The 17303-nt window shown below is 37.1% G+C and overlaps 1 protein-coding gene across 1 annotated transcript in view; it reads right to left on the bottom strand.

The window, feature by feature from the left end:
- The window catches only part of FAM81B (family with sequence similarity 81 member B), a 115597-nt gene that overhangs the window by 57667 nt on the left and 40627 nt on the right, over positions 1 to 17303 (bottom strand). The window contains exons 5-6 of the mRNA XM_064279697.1: positions 14656 to 14899; positions 7829 to 7947 (exon numbers count right to left, since the gene is read on the bottom strand). Of these exons, the coding sequence (XP_064135767.1) occupies positions 7829 to 7947; positions 14656 to 14899 (363 nt within the window). The remainder of the gene's footprint in view (positions 1 to 7828; positions 7948 to 14655; positions 14900 to 17303) is intronic.

Below are 17303 nucleotides of genomic sequence, written 5' to 3'. Positions count from 1 at the left end.
AAAGACATTCATAGAATCCAATGAGAATGAAAACATTTCCTATCAGAACCTTTGGGACACAGCAAAAGCAGTGTTCAGAGGTCAGTTTATATCAATAAATGTACACATACAAAAAGAAGAAAGGGACAAAATCAAAGAATTATCCCTACAACTTGAACAAATAGAAAGAGAGCAACAAAAGAAACCCACAGACATCAGAAGAAAACAATAAAAATTGGAGCTGAACTAAATGAAATAGAAAACAGAAAAACAATTGAAAGAATTAACAAGACCAAAAGCTGGTTTTTTGAAAAAATCAACAAAATTGATAAACCATTGGCCAAACTGACAAAAGAAAAACAGGAGAGGAAGCAAAGGACTGAATAAGAAATGAGATGGGTGATATCACAACAGACCCAACTGAAATTAAAAGAATCATATCGGATTACCATGAAAAATTGTACTCTAACAAATTTGAAAACCGAGAAGAAATGGATGAATTTCTAGAAACACATTACCTACCTAAACTAACACAAACAGAGGTAGAACAACTAAATAGACCCATGACAAAAGAAAAGATTGGAAAGGTAATCAAAAAACTCCCAACAAAAAAAACCTCTGGCCCTGACATCACTGCAGAGTTCTACTAAACTTTCAGAGAAGAGTTAATACCACTACTACTAAAATGTCAAGTTTTACGACATTTACATTTTGTTTTGTAACTAGAATTCCCACTGTTGGTTAATATTCGTTCTGTATTTAGATTTTATGTTGACTGACATTCCTTTTAAACCACGATTTATTTTTTGAGATATTTATTTTGATTTATTTCTTGAATGATCAGATTTTGTTATCCAAAAGATTTCAAAAGAAGGGCTCTAGAGTGTTGAAATTTCTAAGAACAGAGTGCTAGAGAATGTTCTGATATACTTGAAAAGTAACTCAGTTGGGATAACATTATTGGATCACTTTTTCTTTCATTCAGAGCTTGATAGACATTGCTCCACTCTTCTGGCACTGGTTAAGGTGGAGAATTTGAGGCTTTCTGAATTTTTTCCTCTTTTATTGATTTACTTTTTTTGCCTGATTGTCCAATGACTTTTTATCCTTGATGTTCAGTAACTTTAATGAGGATATCTTGGCTTAATTATTTTATATTACTATTTCAAAGGTCAGTTGCCCTTTTGATCAATAGATTCAAATCTCTGTTTCAAGAAAGCTTATTATCTCTTATAGCCATGAATTTTTTTTCTGAAGAATTTTTTTTATTTCTTCTATAGGAGCCCCTATTAGGTCTATGTTGGATGAGTTTTCTTTGTCTACCATATACATCTTATATTCTCTTTCTGTGTATATATATATGTATGTATATACCCATGATGGTTAAGATTTTGTGTCAACTTGGCTGGGCCATGATTCTCAGTGTTTTGGCAGTTGTGTAATGCTGTGATCACTTCCCTGTTGAGATTTGATACATGATCACCCCAATGATGGGATGTGCTGTGGTACTGGTGGGGCCAGGGCCTGTGGGGGCTCAGCCTCATCTCTCCACCATCTACCACCTAGCTCTTCCTGCTTGCCTTGCTGGGGCTTTTTCCTCTTCTAGGTCCTGCAGCTGGCTCCTGTTCATCTGACCTCCAGTTCTTGGGACTTGTGTTAGCAGCTTACCTGCAGTCTTGCCTACTGATCTTGAAATTTGTTGATCTTCACGGCCTGCAACAGCCCTGCTTTCCAGCCTTCTGATCTTGGGTTTGCCAGCCCCTCAGGCTATGTGAATCAGGGCAATCCTTTTTTCCCGCCCACAGACTTGGGGTGTCACAGACTTAAAAACCACACCAGCCATTTCCTTGATATAAATCTCTCTCTGTCTGTCTCTCTATATGTGTACTCTTTACTGGTTTTGTTTCTTTAGAGAACCTCGCCTAAGACAATACCCAACACCAATCTGTCAGTTTGTCATACTGTAATGACTTTTGTGTTGCTATGATGCTAGAAGCTATGCCATCAGTATTTCAAATACTAGCAGGGTCACCCATGGTGACAGGTTTCAGTGGAGCTTCTAGGCTAAGACAGAAGCCAATGAAAAACTTATGAATTACAACAGAGCATTGTCCAAATCACTGACTTTGGGTACGTCATTAGAGGGATCAGTCACTAGAGGAGAACATCATGTGTGGTGAAGTAGAGGGCCATGAGGGTGAGGGAGACCCTCGGTGAGATGGATTGGCACAAAAGCCGCAACCACAGACTCTAGCGTGCCAGTAATTGTGAAGATGATGAAGGGCTGGCAACATTTCATTCTGTTGTACATAAGGCCATTGTACTGTACTTGAATCTGAGTCAACTCAACGGTGGCTCTCTCTCTGTCTTATCTGTTATCAGAAACTCTGGTGGCATAGTGGTTAAGTGCTATGGCTGCAGCCAAAATGTCTGCAGTTTGAATCCACCAGGCATTTCTTGGAAACTCTATGGGGTAGTTCTACTCTGTCTTATAGGGTCACTATGAGTCAGAATTAATGGCAATGGGTTTGGTTTTTTTAAATCTGTTATGGATTAAATTGTGCCCTCCAAAAATATGTTGTAAATCCTACTATGCCTGTGGTTATAATCCCATTTGGTAATAGGGTTTTCTTTGTTATGCTGTGAGATAGTATTAGTGTAGGTGTGTCTTGAGTCAATTTCATCATGAAACCTTTGAAAGCCAGACTTCATTGGGACTGCCTTCTTTTCCCAGGTCTCGAAAATTTTCCACCTTTGACAGGATACAGTCTTACCACTTTTCTATAGTTTGTTTTAGTGGAAAATATTCAAATTTTCCTTCTGTGACAGATTTACACCTTACACAGCTTCTGGCATTTGCAGGTTTTACTGGATAAAAGAGGCAGATTAAGCAAGGAAGCAAGGAAGTACAGTTGGGGGTAAGATAGATGCAATGCCACAAGAAGATCACCAAGGAGCCAAGGAAAAGAAGGAGACACCGATCTTCCCCCAGAGCTGACAGAGAAAGAATGACTTCCTGTAGAGCCAGAGCCCTGAATTCAGGCTTCAAGCCTCCTAAACTGTGAGAAAAAAAATTTGTTTGTTAAAGTCATCCACTTGTGGTATTTCTGTTATAGCAATGCTAGATAACTAAGACACGCTCTATCTATCTATCATATGTTATATTCTTTCACTTGGTCCCTGAGGAATTCCAGTTTATCTATCTCCTTTCATTATTTTATAATCTCCTTTCAGGAAAATCTTTTATTTCTCAATTTTAAAATTAATTTTTGTTTTATCAAAGTAAAACATGCCTGTGGTTTAAAAGTCAATAATAACCAAAGGTTAATAAAAAACAAAAACTATACTGGTTCCTTGCCCTGCCTATCTCTACTTCTTTCAGTTCCTCTCCCTAGAAGAAATCTTGAGTTATTTAGATGTTTCTTCTGGCGTTAAAAAAAAAAAAAGACCAAAAAAAAAAATTTTTTTTTTTTGTTATGGTAGATGAAGGTTTAGTTCTTTTACACTGTCATGTCTTTTGTTTCCCCTCTACCATCATCCCAAAGTAGTCATGTTATAATTTTTTATTATATCCATATTCAGTTTATATTATTATGCCAATGAAAATATTATTTACAGCTGAGTTTTGAAGTATACAATTTTTCTTTACTTTCCTACTTTTTATTTCTCCCGATGTTAATAAGCATCTTTTCATAAAATCTGATTAGTTTTCTTTGTAGCTATACCTTCCTACACCTCCAATAGCCTCTGAATAGAATTTTCTGGGGGTCATTCACATCAGTTAGTCTATCAATTTCAATTTCTTTCTTGGAGACTTCTCTCCTGGAAACTTTCATTCTCTTTCTATCTGGGATTTCTTTCTGTTGTCGTTCTTGGAAATCCCTTTGCTTTAGTGTTAAAATGGATTTCCTGTTTCCTGGATTTTTTATCCTTCCCTATTCTTCGTTTATTTGTTAGTTTGGTGGAGGATACTCTCTAGTGGCTTTGTTACCTGAAGCAGGTCCTGCCCAGTTCGGCTTTTAGTCAATCAAAGCACACCAAGGTGAGGAGAGAGTAAGAGCTTTTTACTGGAAGTACATGAGCAAGGAGCAGAGAGGTGGGCTCTCAAATTCCATGTCCTGACCTGTTGGAAGCTCAGTCTTGTATATGGTTTCAAATAAGGTAGTTCATACAAATTTCAGGGGTTACAAAGGCTGCTGTGGCATGCAGGTGCAGTAGAGTTGTTTACACTACCTTTTCTTAGAGAAAATGGCATCTAACTCCACCTTGGAGCGGTAACTTTACTATGCTAATGAGAACTTTGGGTGACTTTTAAGTTTTAGTAGGCTCAAACTGGTTTAGAAAGAGGAGCTTATCTTAATTTTGAAAAACAGTCTGAAACTTCAAAATGTTCTTTTGTGGTTCTAATCAGGACATACAGAAACTATGTTAAGTTTTGAGAAGAGGCTGTATTTTAGAGTTCAGCTGAGATGGTATGATGCCTCACTTGGGCCTTGCTATCGGCTTCTTGAGAAAGGGTTCATAACCTGTTGCTATCAAGTAGATTTCGACTCACAGTGACTCTTTAAACTGTTTCTTCTGTGCCTGTTATGGATTAAATTGTGTCCCCCCAAAATGTGTGTCAACTTGTCTAGGCCATGATTCCCAGTATTGTGTCATTTTTCACCATTTTGTGATCTGATTATCCTATGTGTTGTAAATCCCAACCTCTGTGCTGTTAATGAGACAGGATTAGAGGCAGTCATGTTAATGTGGAAGGACTCAATCTATAGGATTAGGTTATATCTTGAGTCAATCTCTTTTGAGATATAAAAGAGAGAAGCCAGCAGAGAGGAAGGGGACTCACATCACCAAGAAAGAAGTGCCTGGAGTAGAGATTGTCCTGTGGACCTGGAGTCCCTGCATTGAGACGCTTTGAGACCAGGGGAAGATTGATGACAAGGACCTTTCCCTAGAGCATCCAGAGAAAGAAAGCCTCCCCCTGGAGCTAGTGCCCTTAATTTGGACTTCTAACCTCCTAGACTATGAAAAAAAAAAAAAAAGACTATGAGAGAATAAATTTCTGTTTGTTAAAGCCATCCACATGTGGTATTTCTCTTATAGCAGCACTAGGTAACTAAGACAATGCCTTTCAGGATTACGACTCTTGATTTGGGGGAAATCACTTTGTTCAAGGTCTAACGAAGCCTGTATCAGTCCAAACATCACAATATTTGTTGGTAAATTTGCTGTTTGCGGTTAGTAATTATGACAACTCTTTAGTTATATTAAAGATAGAGTGTTTGTTTTCCTTCTATTTTTCATTGGCTTTGAGGTGTCCCAAGTGAGAAAAGTCGAGTAAAAAGTCTTTATTCTTCTAGCTTTAACCAGAAGTCCTTAAATTTTCAAAAATTAACAATCTCTCTGTAATATCTTTGCTGTTCCCTCCAAGAACATGCTTTTTACTTTTAATCACATATCAAAACAATTCATATATATTTTTTCCCAAATGGAGATCTACCTTGAGGCTCCAAAGAGCCAAATGTAGCTCAGTTGGTGACCTCCTCTGGTGACTGCTGCAGGTTGTTGTTTATATCGACCCCTGTTGGTGCCTTTTAGAGCCCGGGTGGTGCAGGAGTTAAGAGTTCAGCTGCTAAACAAAGAGTTGGCAGTTCAAATCCACCAGTTGCTCCTTGGAAACCACGTGGGGCAGTTCTACTCTGTCCTATAGGGTCACTATGAGTCAGAATCCACTTGATGGCCATGGGTTTGGTTTTGTTTCTTGGGTGCCCTTGGCATACTCACCTTTTCCCTTTTCACATGTGAGACTAATCGGTCAAATAGGTGTGAGGGTGTCAAATGCAGGCTGGGCAACTTTGAGAATCTCATCTTATTGGAAGCAGTTGGTTTAAACTACTGCTGTATTGGGGGTGGGAAATAAGTGTGAAATTCATGGCAGTTATCAATGACTGAGCTTGGTTTATGAAACAGAAAACTGCTAAAATTATGTTAAAATAGTTTAATTTCACTTATGCCAAAATGCTAATTGGAATTAAGGTCAAAATAGGTTGGAAGACAGTAATTAATCTGCCTCAGGTTGTCCTTAAGGCACTTGTCTGGCAAAAACACGGAAAAGAAACAGGAGAAGAAGGGTGACTTTAAGTTTCACGGCTTTTAGGCAGATTCTGTTTCAAATTACTAAAGAGATTTCAGAAATTTCCCCTAGAAGTGAGATATTTCAGGAAAAATGAAACTTTTTTCCTGAAATCACTACTTCAGATTGAGAGGAAATAAGTTAATAAGAAGCTGGAGCAGAAAAAAGGGAGCTGCACATCTTCTCCTTGATATAATTCGATTCACCTCTTAGTTTCATTTAAATCTATTTGTTATTTTGTCTTGTGGGTAAAATAAGATTTACAAGAGCAAAATGCTGTTTGTAAGTGGTTTACAGAAAGTAGCAGACATTGAGAACGTTATTAGCACACCACCAAATTGAACCAAACCGCAAGTTTCATTCAAAACAGATTTGGTTCTTAGCTTTTTTGCAAAAACATGGCACATGTAAGTAGGGTGGTGGGTTTGTGGGGGTTGGTTTTATTATTTTGCTTCATAATGTATCCAATATTATAAAAATTCTTTTGTATGTATCAAATATTATATAAAAATATGTGACTTTATATATTTAAAAATATAAAAATATAGTTATACATATATAAAATAATTATATATGTGAGTGTGTGTGTGTGTGTAATCCAACTCAGGACCTCTTCATCACCCACCTCTTCTTAAATGAAAACTCTGAAATACCATAACCAAAATACTCTTCTCACAGGTAAGCCCTTGAATATATCACAGTAATTCATCCCTCAGTTCTTCTGTGCATATTTTTCCTGTTACGTGAAGTGTCTTTCCCACCTTCTTATCTAACTACTATAAATCCTTCAAAACTTATCTCAAGTGTCAACCTCTGTCACCTCCTCTGGAAAGTCTTCCTTATGTCCCAATCTTATTTAGATATTCCAGGGCACCTCGGCTTTTGTCATAAAAAAAACCTTAATTGCAGATTGATAGAGCTTGTTTTCTCAGCTAAACTGTGGACAGATATGAGACCAGGACCATGTCTCTGAATCTCTGAGGCCCAGCACATTGTCTGGCATGTGGTAAGTGCTCAATACATTTTGGTTGAGTCCAGTGGATACCCCAGGAGAGGTTTGTTTTAAGTGTCAGTCATCTACTTCTTACTTGGTCATTGATACCTCAGAGCAGATTAAGAAGATGGAGGTGTGGGTATTCCAGGAGGGAAGAGAGAGGTACTGGCAGAAGATGCAGAGATGGAAATATGTCCATAATCAGCCATTCACAAGCCATCTTTGATGTGTCTGCCAGAGTGGTCCTGCCATTGTCAATGCCTACAGATTTTTGGTGAGCTGTATACCTTTAATTATTTTGTTATTCAAAACCTTATCCATTTGGTAGTAATTCTCTTTTGCTAGACACTTATAAATAATTTTGTTTGTTTTTAATGCTTAATCTTTGGAATTTGACATAGCTGGGGGTTTTTATGAGGGTGCGTCTGTGTATGGGTTTTGGCATGTGGGCAATTGAGGGTAGTACAGAAGATATTCTGGTGATTTCTGGGTGGAACCAAAGTGGACATTTTGCATAAAGAGGCTTTTATGTGAAATCTTGGATATCACAGGCAGCATGAGACTCAAAGTCCGATGATACACTTTCTCAACCACTATCGCATCAGTTTAGCTTAATGTAAAAAGACAGTATCTTGTTTTTCACAATATTGAACTTATTGGGGAATGAGAATACAGTGGCGAAGAACTGACTGCTAAATGCTAGTTAGTAAACTTCTTCTCACCTGGCTACTCTTCCTCGAAGATCTCCAACTCCTTGTAGGTGTTTGGTGTTTAGGTCCTGTACTGCAAAATTAGTTCCTGTGGCCGCCTGGTCTCGAACTCTTATTTGTTCTTCTAAGACCTATAATTTTGAGTTAAAATTCTCATTAATTTCCCATCACACATAAGGAGAAACAAACAATCCAATGCTTGTTGTTAGGTTGAGAATGTAGATGAGTAAGATAGTCCTGTCTGAGAGATATAGGGGGTAGGGGGTGGGAATGGTGCCCTCTAGCCTATTGTTGCCAGGTAGAAATGATATTCCTACAGAAGTCAGAAATCCAGATTTTATGTGAAATCTCCCAATTTTTAAATATTGATATATTATTAGAGATCTTTTATAAATACTATATGGATCAAACAAAATGTACTTATTGGTCTGATATGGCTATGGGTTGCCATTTGGGGATCAATGTTTTAAAAGCTTTGCACAAAGAACTATTCCACAACTGGTGGTAAGTTTAGAAAAAGTGATTTTTAATATGGCATTAGGCAAGGCCCTTTATGGATTGAATCTGAACCACAGTGAAGCTATCATATTGAACACAGTCCAATTCGGATCAAATTGTTTCTCATCTGGTTGTAGAAGAAGTTTATTGTTGCAGATTTCTTAGAGAACATGAGAGATTTATGGCTTGAGAATGTTCAGATTTTGTCCTGGTGTATTTTAACTATTTATTACGTCTTGGTATTCTGGAAATCAAACTGACTTTCCTATACCACCAGGTTGGTGGTCCTGAGAACAGTGGTTTACATTTTTTTTGGTACCATATATAAGTATTTATTTGAAAACTGAAATAATTCTGTTTGTCTGAAAAGAAAATTTATGTCTTACTTGACATTCAAACAAATTTTATTGTAGTATGAAAAGAGGAATTAGGAATAATTTATACAAAAATCATTTGGATTTACTCAAGTCAGTGAGAGCATAGAACTTTGGAAAATACAAAAAAATTTGTGATTTAAGGAAATGTTCTAGTTTAGTTATTATATTTGACCAAGACCTGAACTATGTTTAAACTTATGTTTATGAATTTTCCTACAAATAGAAGGATTTTTATAGCAAGTGAGTTATAGAAATTTCAAAGACCGTATTAAGAATCTTTCCCATTTGTAAACTGGCAGATTGAGACAACCTAAAGGCAGATAAAGCCTTAAAAATGAAGTCATTAATGTGTCAAAAACACTAGCTAGAGATTTTTTTTTAGAGAATAATGTTAAAAGGGAAGTTGCCCTACTAGATATTGAAATGTTTTATGAAACAAAGATAAAGTAAATCAGTGTAGTGCTGGTATGCACCCAAATAGATCCATGTAATGTAACAAGGACTGTGGTAAATGTGAGGAAGAAATATACTATACAATAAAAAAAAATTTTTTTAATACAAGAGACTCACAAATCAATGAGAGAAGAACTTCACAAATCATGTTGGGATCTCTGATTACTTACTCCTCATAAAACAAGGAATTATATCATTACCTCGTATCATACATGAAAATAAACGTTCGAAAAAATATATTAAAAAATAAATAAAAAACTAATAATATAAAATAAAACAAAAAACTAATCCCTAAAAATAAAATATAACAGAGATGATGACTTCATCTCTAAATGAAGAATTTTCTAAAGTAATGAGAAAAATCGCAAAACAAAACTTTATAAAAATCTTGCAAAAACATTATAAATGCAATTAAAATACAAATAAAAAACAAGAAAAATATTTATAGGCAATGTTTTTACCAAGGCTTTCAGTAGTGTGGCAGAACCAGCACGCATCTGCTTTAAGAACTGATTGCGATATCCCTTCCCATCTTCCTGCTCAGTTATAGTAGGAGTATTTACACCATGGAAATGGCAAATACTATAAACCAGGTTTCCTTTTTCTCTGGATAGCTGATTGTTAAACATTTACAAACCAATGGTTGCTATCCTTAATATGTAAAAAAGCTCATCAATCAATAAGAATTAAAAGCCACTAAAACCCGAGAGATAAATTGGCAAAAGACATGAACAGATTATTGACAGTGGAAATGAAAAATTTTATGGTGGAAAGTCTCATTTCTCTCTATCGAATTGTTGTTGTTAGGTGCCATGGAGTCAGTTCTGACTCATAGCAACCCTATATGTACAATAGAATGAAACACTGCCCAGTCCTGCGCCATCTTCACAATCATTGTTTTGCTTGAGCCCATTATTGCAGCTACTGTGTCAATCCATCTTGATGGGAGTCTTCCTTATTTTCACTGACCCTCTACTTTACCAAGCATGATGTCGGTCTCCAGGGACTGATACCTCCTGATAACATGTCCAAAGTATGTGAGACAAAGTCTTGCTATCTTTGCTTCTAAGAAGCATTCTGATTGTACTTCTTCCAACACAAGTTTGTTCATTCTTTTGGCAGTTCATGGTATGTTCAATATTCTTCACCAACATCACAATTCAAAGGCGTCAATTCTTCTTCAGTCTTCCTTATTCATCTTCTAGCTTTTGCATGCATATGAGGTGATTGAAAATACCATAGTTTGGGACAGGCAAACCTTAGTCTTAAGGTGACATCTTTGCTTTTCAGCACTTTAAAGAGATCTCTTGCAGCTCTTTTTCCCGATGCAATGTGTCTTTTGATTTCTTGACTATTGCTTCCATGGGTGTTCATTGTGGATCCAAGTAAAATGAAATCCTTGACAGCTTCAATCTTTTTTCCATTTATCATGAGGCTTATTGGTCCAGCTGTGAGAATTTTTGTTTTCTTTATCTTGAGGTATAATCCATATTGAGGGCTGTGGTCTTTGATCTTCATCAGTAAGTGCTTCAAATCTTCTTCACTTTCAGCCAGCAGATTGTGTCATCTGCCTAACACAGATTGTTAGTCTTCCTCCAATTCTGATGCCACATTCTTCTTCATACAGTCTAGCTTCTCAGATTATTTGCTTAGCATACAGATTGAATGAGTATAGTGAAAGGATATAACCCTGACGCACATCTTTCCTGACTTTAAACCATGTACTATCCCCTCATTTTGTTCGAATGAGTGCCTCTTGATCTATGTACAGGTTCCTCATGAGCACAATTAAGTGTTCTGGAATTCCTATTCTTTGCAATGTTATCCATAATTTTTTACGATCCACACAGTGGAATTCCTTGGCATAGTCAATAGAACACCAGTAAAAAAAAAAAAAAAAAAAAAAAAATTTTTTTTTAAACATCTTTCTGGTATTCTCTGCTTTCAGCCAGGATCCATCTGACATAAAAATGATAGCCGTTGTTCCATGTCCTCTTCTGAATCCAGCTTGAATTTCTGGCAGTTCCCTGTCGATATGCTGCTACAACCATTTTTTAATGATTTCCAGTAAAGTTTTACTTGTACGTGATATTAATGATATTGTTTGATAATTTTCACATTCAGTTGGACCACCTTTCTTGGGAATAGGCAAAAAATGGGTCTCTTCCAGTCAGTTGGCTAGGTAGCTGTCTTTCATATTTCTTGGCATGGACAAGTGAGCCCTTCCAGCACTGCATCCTTTTGTTGAAACATCTCAATTGGTATTCTGCCAATTCCTGGAAACTTGTTGTTTGCCTGTGCCTTCAGTGAAGCTTGGACTTCTTCCTTCAGTGCCATCAGTTCCTGATCATATCCTACCTCCTGAAATGGTTGAATATCGACCAGTTCCCTGAATTCCTTCCATCTTTTTTTGATGCTTCCTGCATCGTTTAATATTTTCCCCTTAGAACCCTTCAATATTGCAACTTGAGGCTTGAATTTTTTCTTCAGTTCTTTCAGCTTGAGAAATGCTGAGCATGTCCTTCCCTTTTGGTTTTGTATCTCCATGTCTTTGCTCATGTCATTATAATAATTTGGTTTGTCTTCTCGAGCTGTCCTTTGAAATTTTACGTCCAGCTCTTTTACTTCATCATTTCTTCCTTTCACTCTAGCTACTTGACATTTAACAGCAAGTTTCAGAATCTCTTCTTACATCCATTTTAATCTTTTCTTTCTCTCCTGTCTTTTTAATGACCTCTTCCTTTCTTCATATGTGGTGTCTTCGATGTCATTCCACAACTTGTCTGGTCTTCAGTCATTAGTGCTCAATATGTCAAATCTATTCTTGAGATGGTCTCTAAATGCAGGTGGGATATGCTCAAGTTCGTACTTTGGCTCTTGTGGACTTGTCCTAGTTTTCTTCAGTTTCTACTTGAACTTGCATATGAGCAATTGATAGTGTGTCCTGAAGTTGGCCCTTGGCTTTGTTCTGACTGATGATATGAGCTTTTCCATTGTCTCTTTCCACAGACGTAGTCGATTTAGTTCCCATGTATTCCATCTGGTGAGGTCCATGGGTACAGTAGCTGTTTAAGTTGTTGAAAAAAGGTATTTGCATCGAGGAAGTCTTTGGTCTTGTGAAATACTGTCGTGGGATCTCTGGCATTGTTTATATCACCAATGCCAAATTTTCCAACTACCAATCCTTCTTTGTTTCCAACTTTCTCATTCCAATCATCAGTAATTATCAATGCATCTTGATTGCATGTTCGATCAATTTCAGACTGCAGAAGTTTTAAAAATCTTTAATTTCTTCATCTTTGGCCTTGGTGGTTGGTTGTAAATTTGAATAATAGTAGTATCAACTGATCCTTGATCTTCCTTGTAGGAGGATGGATATTATCCTATCATTGATAGCATTGTATTTCAGAATAGATCTTAAACGGTTCTTTGCTTTCCTCTTCAAGTTGTCGTTCCCAGCATAGTAGACCATATGATTGTCTGATTCAGAATGGTCAATACCAGCCCATTTCAGCTTACTAATGCCTATGATATTGATGTTTATGAGTTCCATTTCATTTTTGATGATTTCCAATCTTCTTAGATTTATACTTTGTACATTCCGTGTTCTGATTATTAATGGATCTTTGCAGCTGTTTCTTCTCATTTTGAGTCATGCCACATCAGAAAATGAAGGTTCTGAAAGCTTTACTCCATCCGTGTCATTAAGGTCGGCTCTACTTTGAGGAGGCAGCTCTTCCCCAGTCATCTTTTGAGTGCCTTCCAACCTGGAGGGCTCATCATCTGGTACTATATCCAACAATGTTCTGCTGCTTTTCTTAAGGTTTTCACTGGCTTAATCTTTTCAGAAGTAGACTGCCAGTCCCTTCTTCCTAGTTTGTCTTAGTCTGGAAGCTCAGCTGAAGCCTGTCCACCATGTGTGACCCTACTGGTATTTGAATACTGCTGGCGTAGCTTCCAGTATCACAGCAACATACAAGTTCCCACAGTAAGACAAACTGACAAAAACATGGGGAGGGGGTCTATCAAATTAGCAAAGATTAAAACAACAGTAAACCTCAGTGCTGGTATAAACCAAAAACAAAATAAAACCCATTGCTGATGAGTAGATTCCAACTCATAGGGACCCTATAATGTTTACAAGGTTGTAAATCTTTACAGAAGCCGACTGCCACATCTTTCTCCCACAGAGTGGCTGTTGGGTTAGTAGCTGAGTGCTTAACCACTGTGCCACCAGGGGTTCTTAATAAAAAAAAAAAAATTTTTTTTTTTTTTTATTAATAGGCACAGTGAAAAAAGCACTCTCATAAAATGCTAATGGAAATGTAAATTAGTATAAACTTTCTGGAAATCCATTTGGCAAACTGCATCAAGTGCTTTTAAAGTGTTTGTACCCTTGTAATTCCACTTCTAAGAACGTATACTATGGAAAAGATCCAAATGCAGACAAATATTTAGGCACAGAGATATTTCAACATTAGGAAAATAAATGAGCAAATTGTGGTACATGTACCATGGACAGGGCTTTTAATGAGATATGAAAATTTTATATTAAAGATTGTGCTTACAAATGTAGTCTCAGTCTCCTAAATGGAATGTCGGGAAGACAGGGTATTTGTAGAGATTGCCATTTGATGCTGGGGTTGTAAGAAGTTTTTTTTTCCCCAAGTTTTAAAGTTTTCTCCTTAACTTTGAAAGTTACTACAATGATCAGGTATTACTCTTAAAAACTGGGGAAAAAACACAAAAGCAATGCCATAATAAAATTCTCTTTTTTTGAGTTAAAAATAGTTTCTTTCTTTCTTTCTTTTTTTTTTTTTAAGAGAATAAGAAGAAAATTTGAGACTGGAGTTAAATATTTGAAAAACATGTAGCTGGTAAAGAACATGTACCCAAAATATTTTATAGAGTCTCAAAAAAATGCTCTCCAATTGGGTGATATTTGAGCAGAGACCTGAAGGAAATGAAAAATAGTTTATAGGAATAACTAAAAAAAAAAAAAAAAAATGAATAACTAGGGGAGGATAATTCCAGCCAGAGGCAATATCAAGTGCAAAGGCCCTGAGCCAGAGCATGCTTGGTATATTCTAGAAATAACCAGGAGGCCAGTGTGGCCAGAGCAAAATAGAGAAGGGTGGGAGATGAGGTCGGAGAGATTGCAGGGGTCAGATTATCATGGGCCACCTGAACCAGCATTGCCAAGTCAAGAAAACCTCTTATTGAAATGATTACGTTGATAGAATCTTGGATATTTAGACTCGAATAAGAACCATAGCACAATGTCTGGCACAACGTTAAACAGTTGTTTTGCTGTCACAAAATAGATATACAATAAATGTTCTTTTGGCATAAATGAGCAGTTGGAAAATTGAACCATTTTCCTCTGGGACAATTAAATTCTAATCATTTAAACTTAAACCATAGCTACACATTTCTGTGGTTGAAAATTAAATTGGCGGTTGATCATCTTTGTCAAGCAATGATGCCAACATAAGAAAAATAGAGAAGTACCTCAATGTTTTGGTTGAGTTTTTTGACTATGCTGGTGATGGTCTGGATGTGACTTTCCAGAAGCTTCCTGGCAAGTGACTCCTCTTTTTGAAAGCCGTGGGTTCCCTGAAGACAGGCAGAGATGTCTTCCTTGATGCGGAAGGCTTGTTCTAGGAGGAAGGCTATGGTACGCTCCTGGTTGTTTAGTCTGTCTTCTAGCTGACTTCTCTGGGTGTTTGGAATGACAGGAAGGAAAGAATGACCCCTAATCAGGAAAAGGAAACAGTACCAAGGATATTACAAGAATGAGCTGGAGAATCCAGAAACCAGAACTCATATTGTCATGTCTATTCTTTCTCCCCTATGAGAAATTAAGTAGAATTTAAAGCACTTATAGGCTTAGAACCTTGGTTTAAATTTCACCTATAAAGTCAATCAGACTTATCCCTTGATCTTGTGTCATGAATTTTTTATGTTTCCCAAGGAGGAATTGCTCTATATGCTGTGATGGTAAATTCTAAAGCCAAATTGGTGGGAGTGGGAAGAAGGGGATTCATGAAGGAAAATATTAGAAGCCTTCTTCCCAAGACTTATGCCTTCATATATCCCTGTATAGAAAACACTAATCTAGAAACAATCTAAATTCCTATATCTGTAAAAATGTGAAAGTGGTTATGTCAGAGAATCTATCTAGTCCAGCAAGATACCCAAACCCAAACCCGTTACCGTCAAGTCGATTCCAACTCGTAGCGACCATATAGGACAGAGTAGAACTGCCCCGTAGGGTTTCCAAGGCTGTAAATTTACAGAAGCAGACTGCCACATCTTTCTCCCACAGAGCGTCCGGTGGGTTCAAACTGCCAACCTTTCAGTTAGCGGTGGAGCGCTTAACCAGTGCACCACTAAGGCTCCTTCTAGCAAGATAAGCCACCACAATACAATTCTGTGGTCAAATAAATTTGGAAAACGTTGCATACAATACCCTTTTCCTGGTGATTCACACTGTGTATTAACATATTAATGTCCAACAGTGTTTTTCTAATTTTATAGATGAGGAAAGTGGCTCATAAGCCCATGGGCAAAGGCATTTGGTTATATTATCTCCCAAACATAGGTCACTTCTGAAAGTGGATTTCTGACCTCACACCAGGACCTATTTTGTATATGTGAGCATGACAATATTGCATTATATTGGGCAACCAAGTTAGAAGTTTATTTTAAATTTGCCTGGAAGGCTATTAAATTTCTTGGTGACTTCTTATTATCTTATGAATGGGAAGTAAAATTACAAAACTTCCATGGTGCTTAAATAAATCTCTAATATTAATTATTCTGAGATTGGATATCACATATATATTTTTAAAATAAAATTTGAAAAAGTAAAACTTGTAAAAGTAAATGCAATCACAGTTTTACAACACTCCATTTTAGAAGTTTTATTTAAAAACCTTTGTGCACTAGTGTACAGATACACTTTAGACACACTGATTTGACACTACTGCAGTTACACATAGCATCTGCTCTGTCTGTGAAATGATAATAGGTATTAGGCGAAAAAAAAAAAATGAATGGTTTTAGTCAAACAGATTCAGTCTTTGGATTCATGACTAAAGCCAAACCCATTGCCATCAAGTTAATTCCAACTCATAGTGACCTTATAAGGACAGAGTGGAACTGCCTCATAGGGTTTCCAAAGCTGTAAATCTTTACAGGAACAGATTGCCTCATCTTTTCCCTCTGAGTGGCTGATAGATTCAAACTGCCAACCTTTCGGTTAGTGGTGAAGCAATTAACTGCTACATGACTACAGGGGCATTAATCTGGCCAGCTTTTCAGACATTCTCTGACTCAGAATCCCTTATGATCATGTATTCTGTAATAGTCATTAAATATTACAACTGGAAAAATACCGTAGATATGAACTTGTAGAATGGTTTTCATACTATGCTCTGATGGGTCCCTGGGGTTGTGAGGAGGTGCCTTGGGGCCCCTGGGTTGGGGGTGATGGTGATAGTGGGGAGAATGGCCCAGTGGGAGGGACTTTGGGCTTTCTCTCCTCAGTCTCATCTGTTTAATACATTGAGCTTCTTCACGAGCTTTCATTTAAAGAAATGATTCTACTACCAATCAAGTTGAAAATCCCTGATCAATACAACCCCGTCATTTTTCAAACCTAGAAACTGATATCTAGAAAGGTTAAGCAGCTTGTACAATGTTACACAACTTTTTATTTGGCAGAACTAGAATTAAATCCAGACATCCTACAATGTAGACTATGATGCTTTCAAAATGCCGCCTCTGAAAGATGGCAAAATATTTTATGAATATCACTAGAAGGAGAAGTCAGCCTTAAGAAGAAAAGAGAATTTGACTTCATTAGTAACTGGGAATAAAATGATGACTAAGACAGACAAAGCCCCTGCCCTCAAGCAAATATCTATATACATTTATATACCTAGGTTGTTGTTGATAGGTGCTATGGAGTCGATTTCAACTCACAACAAGTCCACGTGACAGAGTAGACTACCCTATTGGGTTTTCTAGGCTGTAATCTTCACGGGAGCAGATTGCCGTGTCTTTCTCCCATGGAGCTGCTAGGTGGGTTCAAACCACTTACCTTTTGGTTAGTAGCTGAGCGCTTAACCCTTGTGCCACCAGGGCTCCTTATA

The sequence above is a fragment of the Loxodonta africana genome, chromosome 2, assembly GCF_030014295.1.
Source record: "Loxodonta africana isolate mLoxAfr1 chromosome 2, mLoxAfr1.hap2, whole genome shotgun sequence".
In the NCBI taxonomy this organism is placed as follows: Eukaryota; Metazoa; Chordata; class Mammalia; order Proboscidea; family Elephantidae; genus Loxodonta; species Loxodonta africana.
This window is presented reverse-complemented; position numbering and strand designations above follow the sequence as displayed.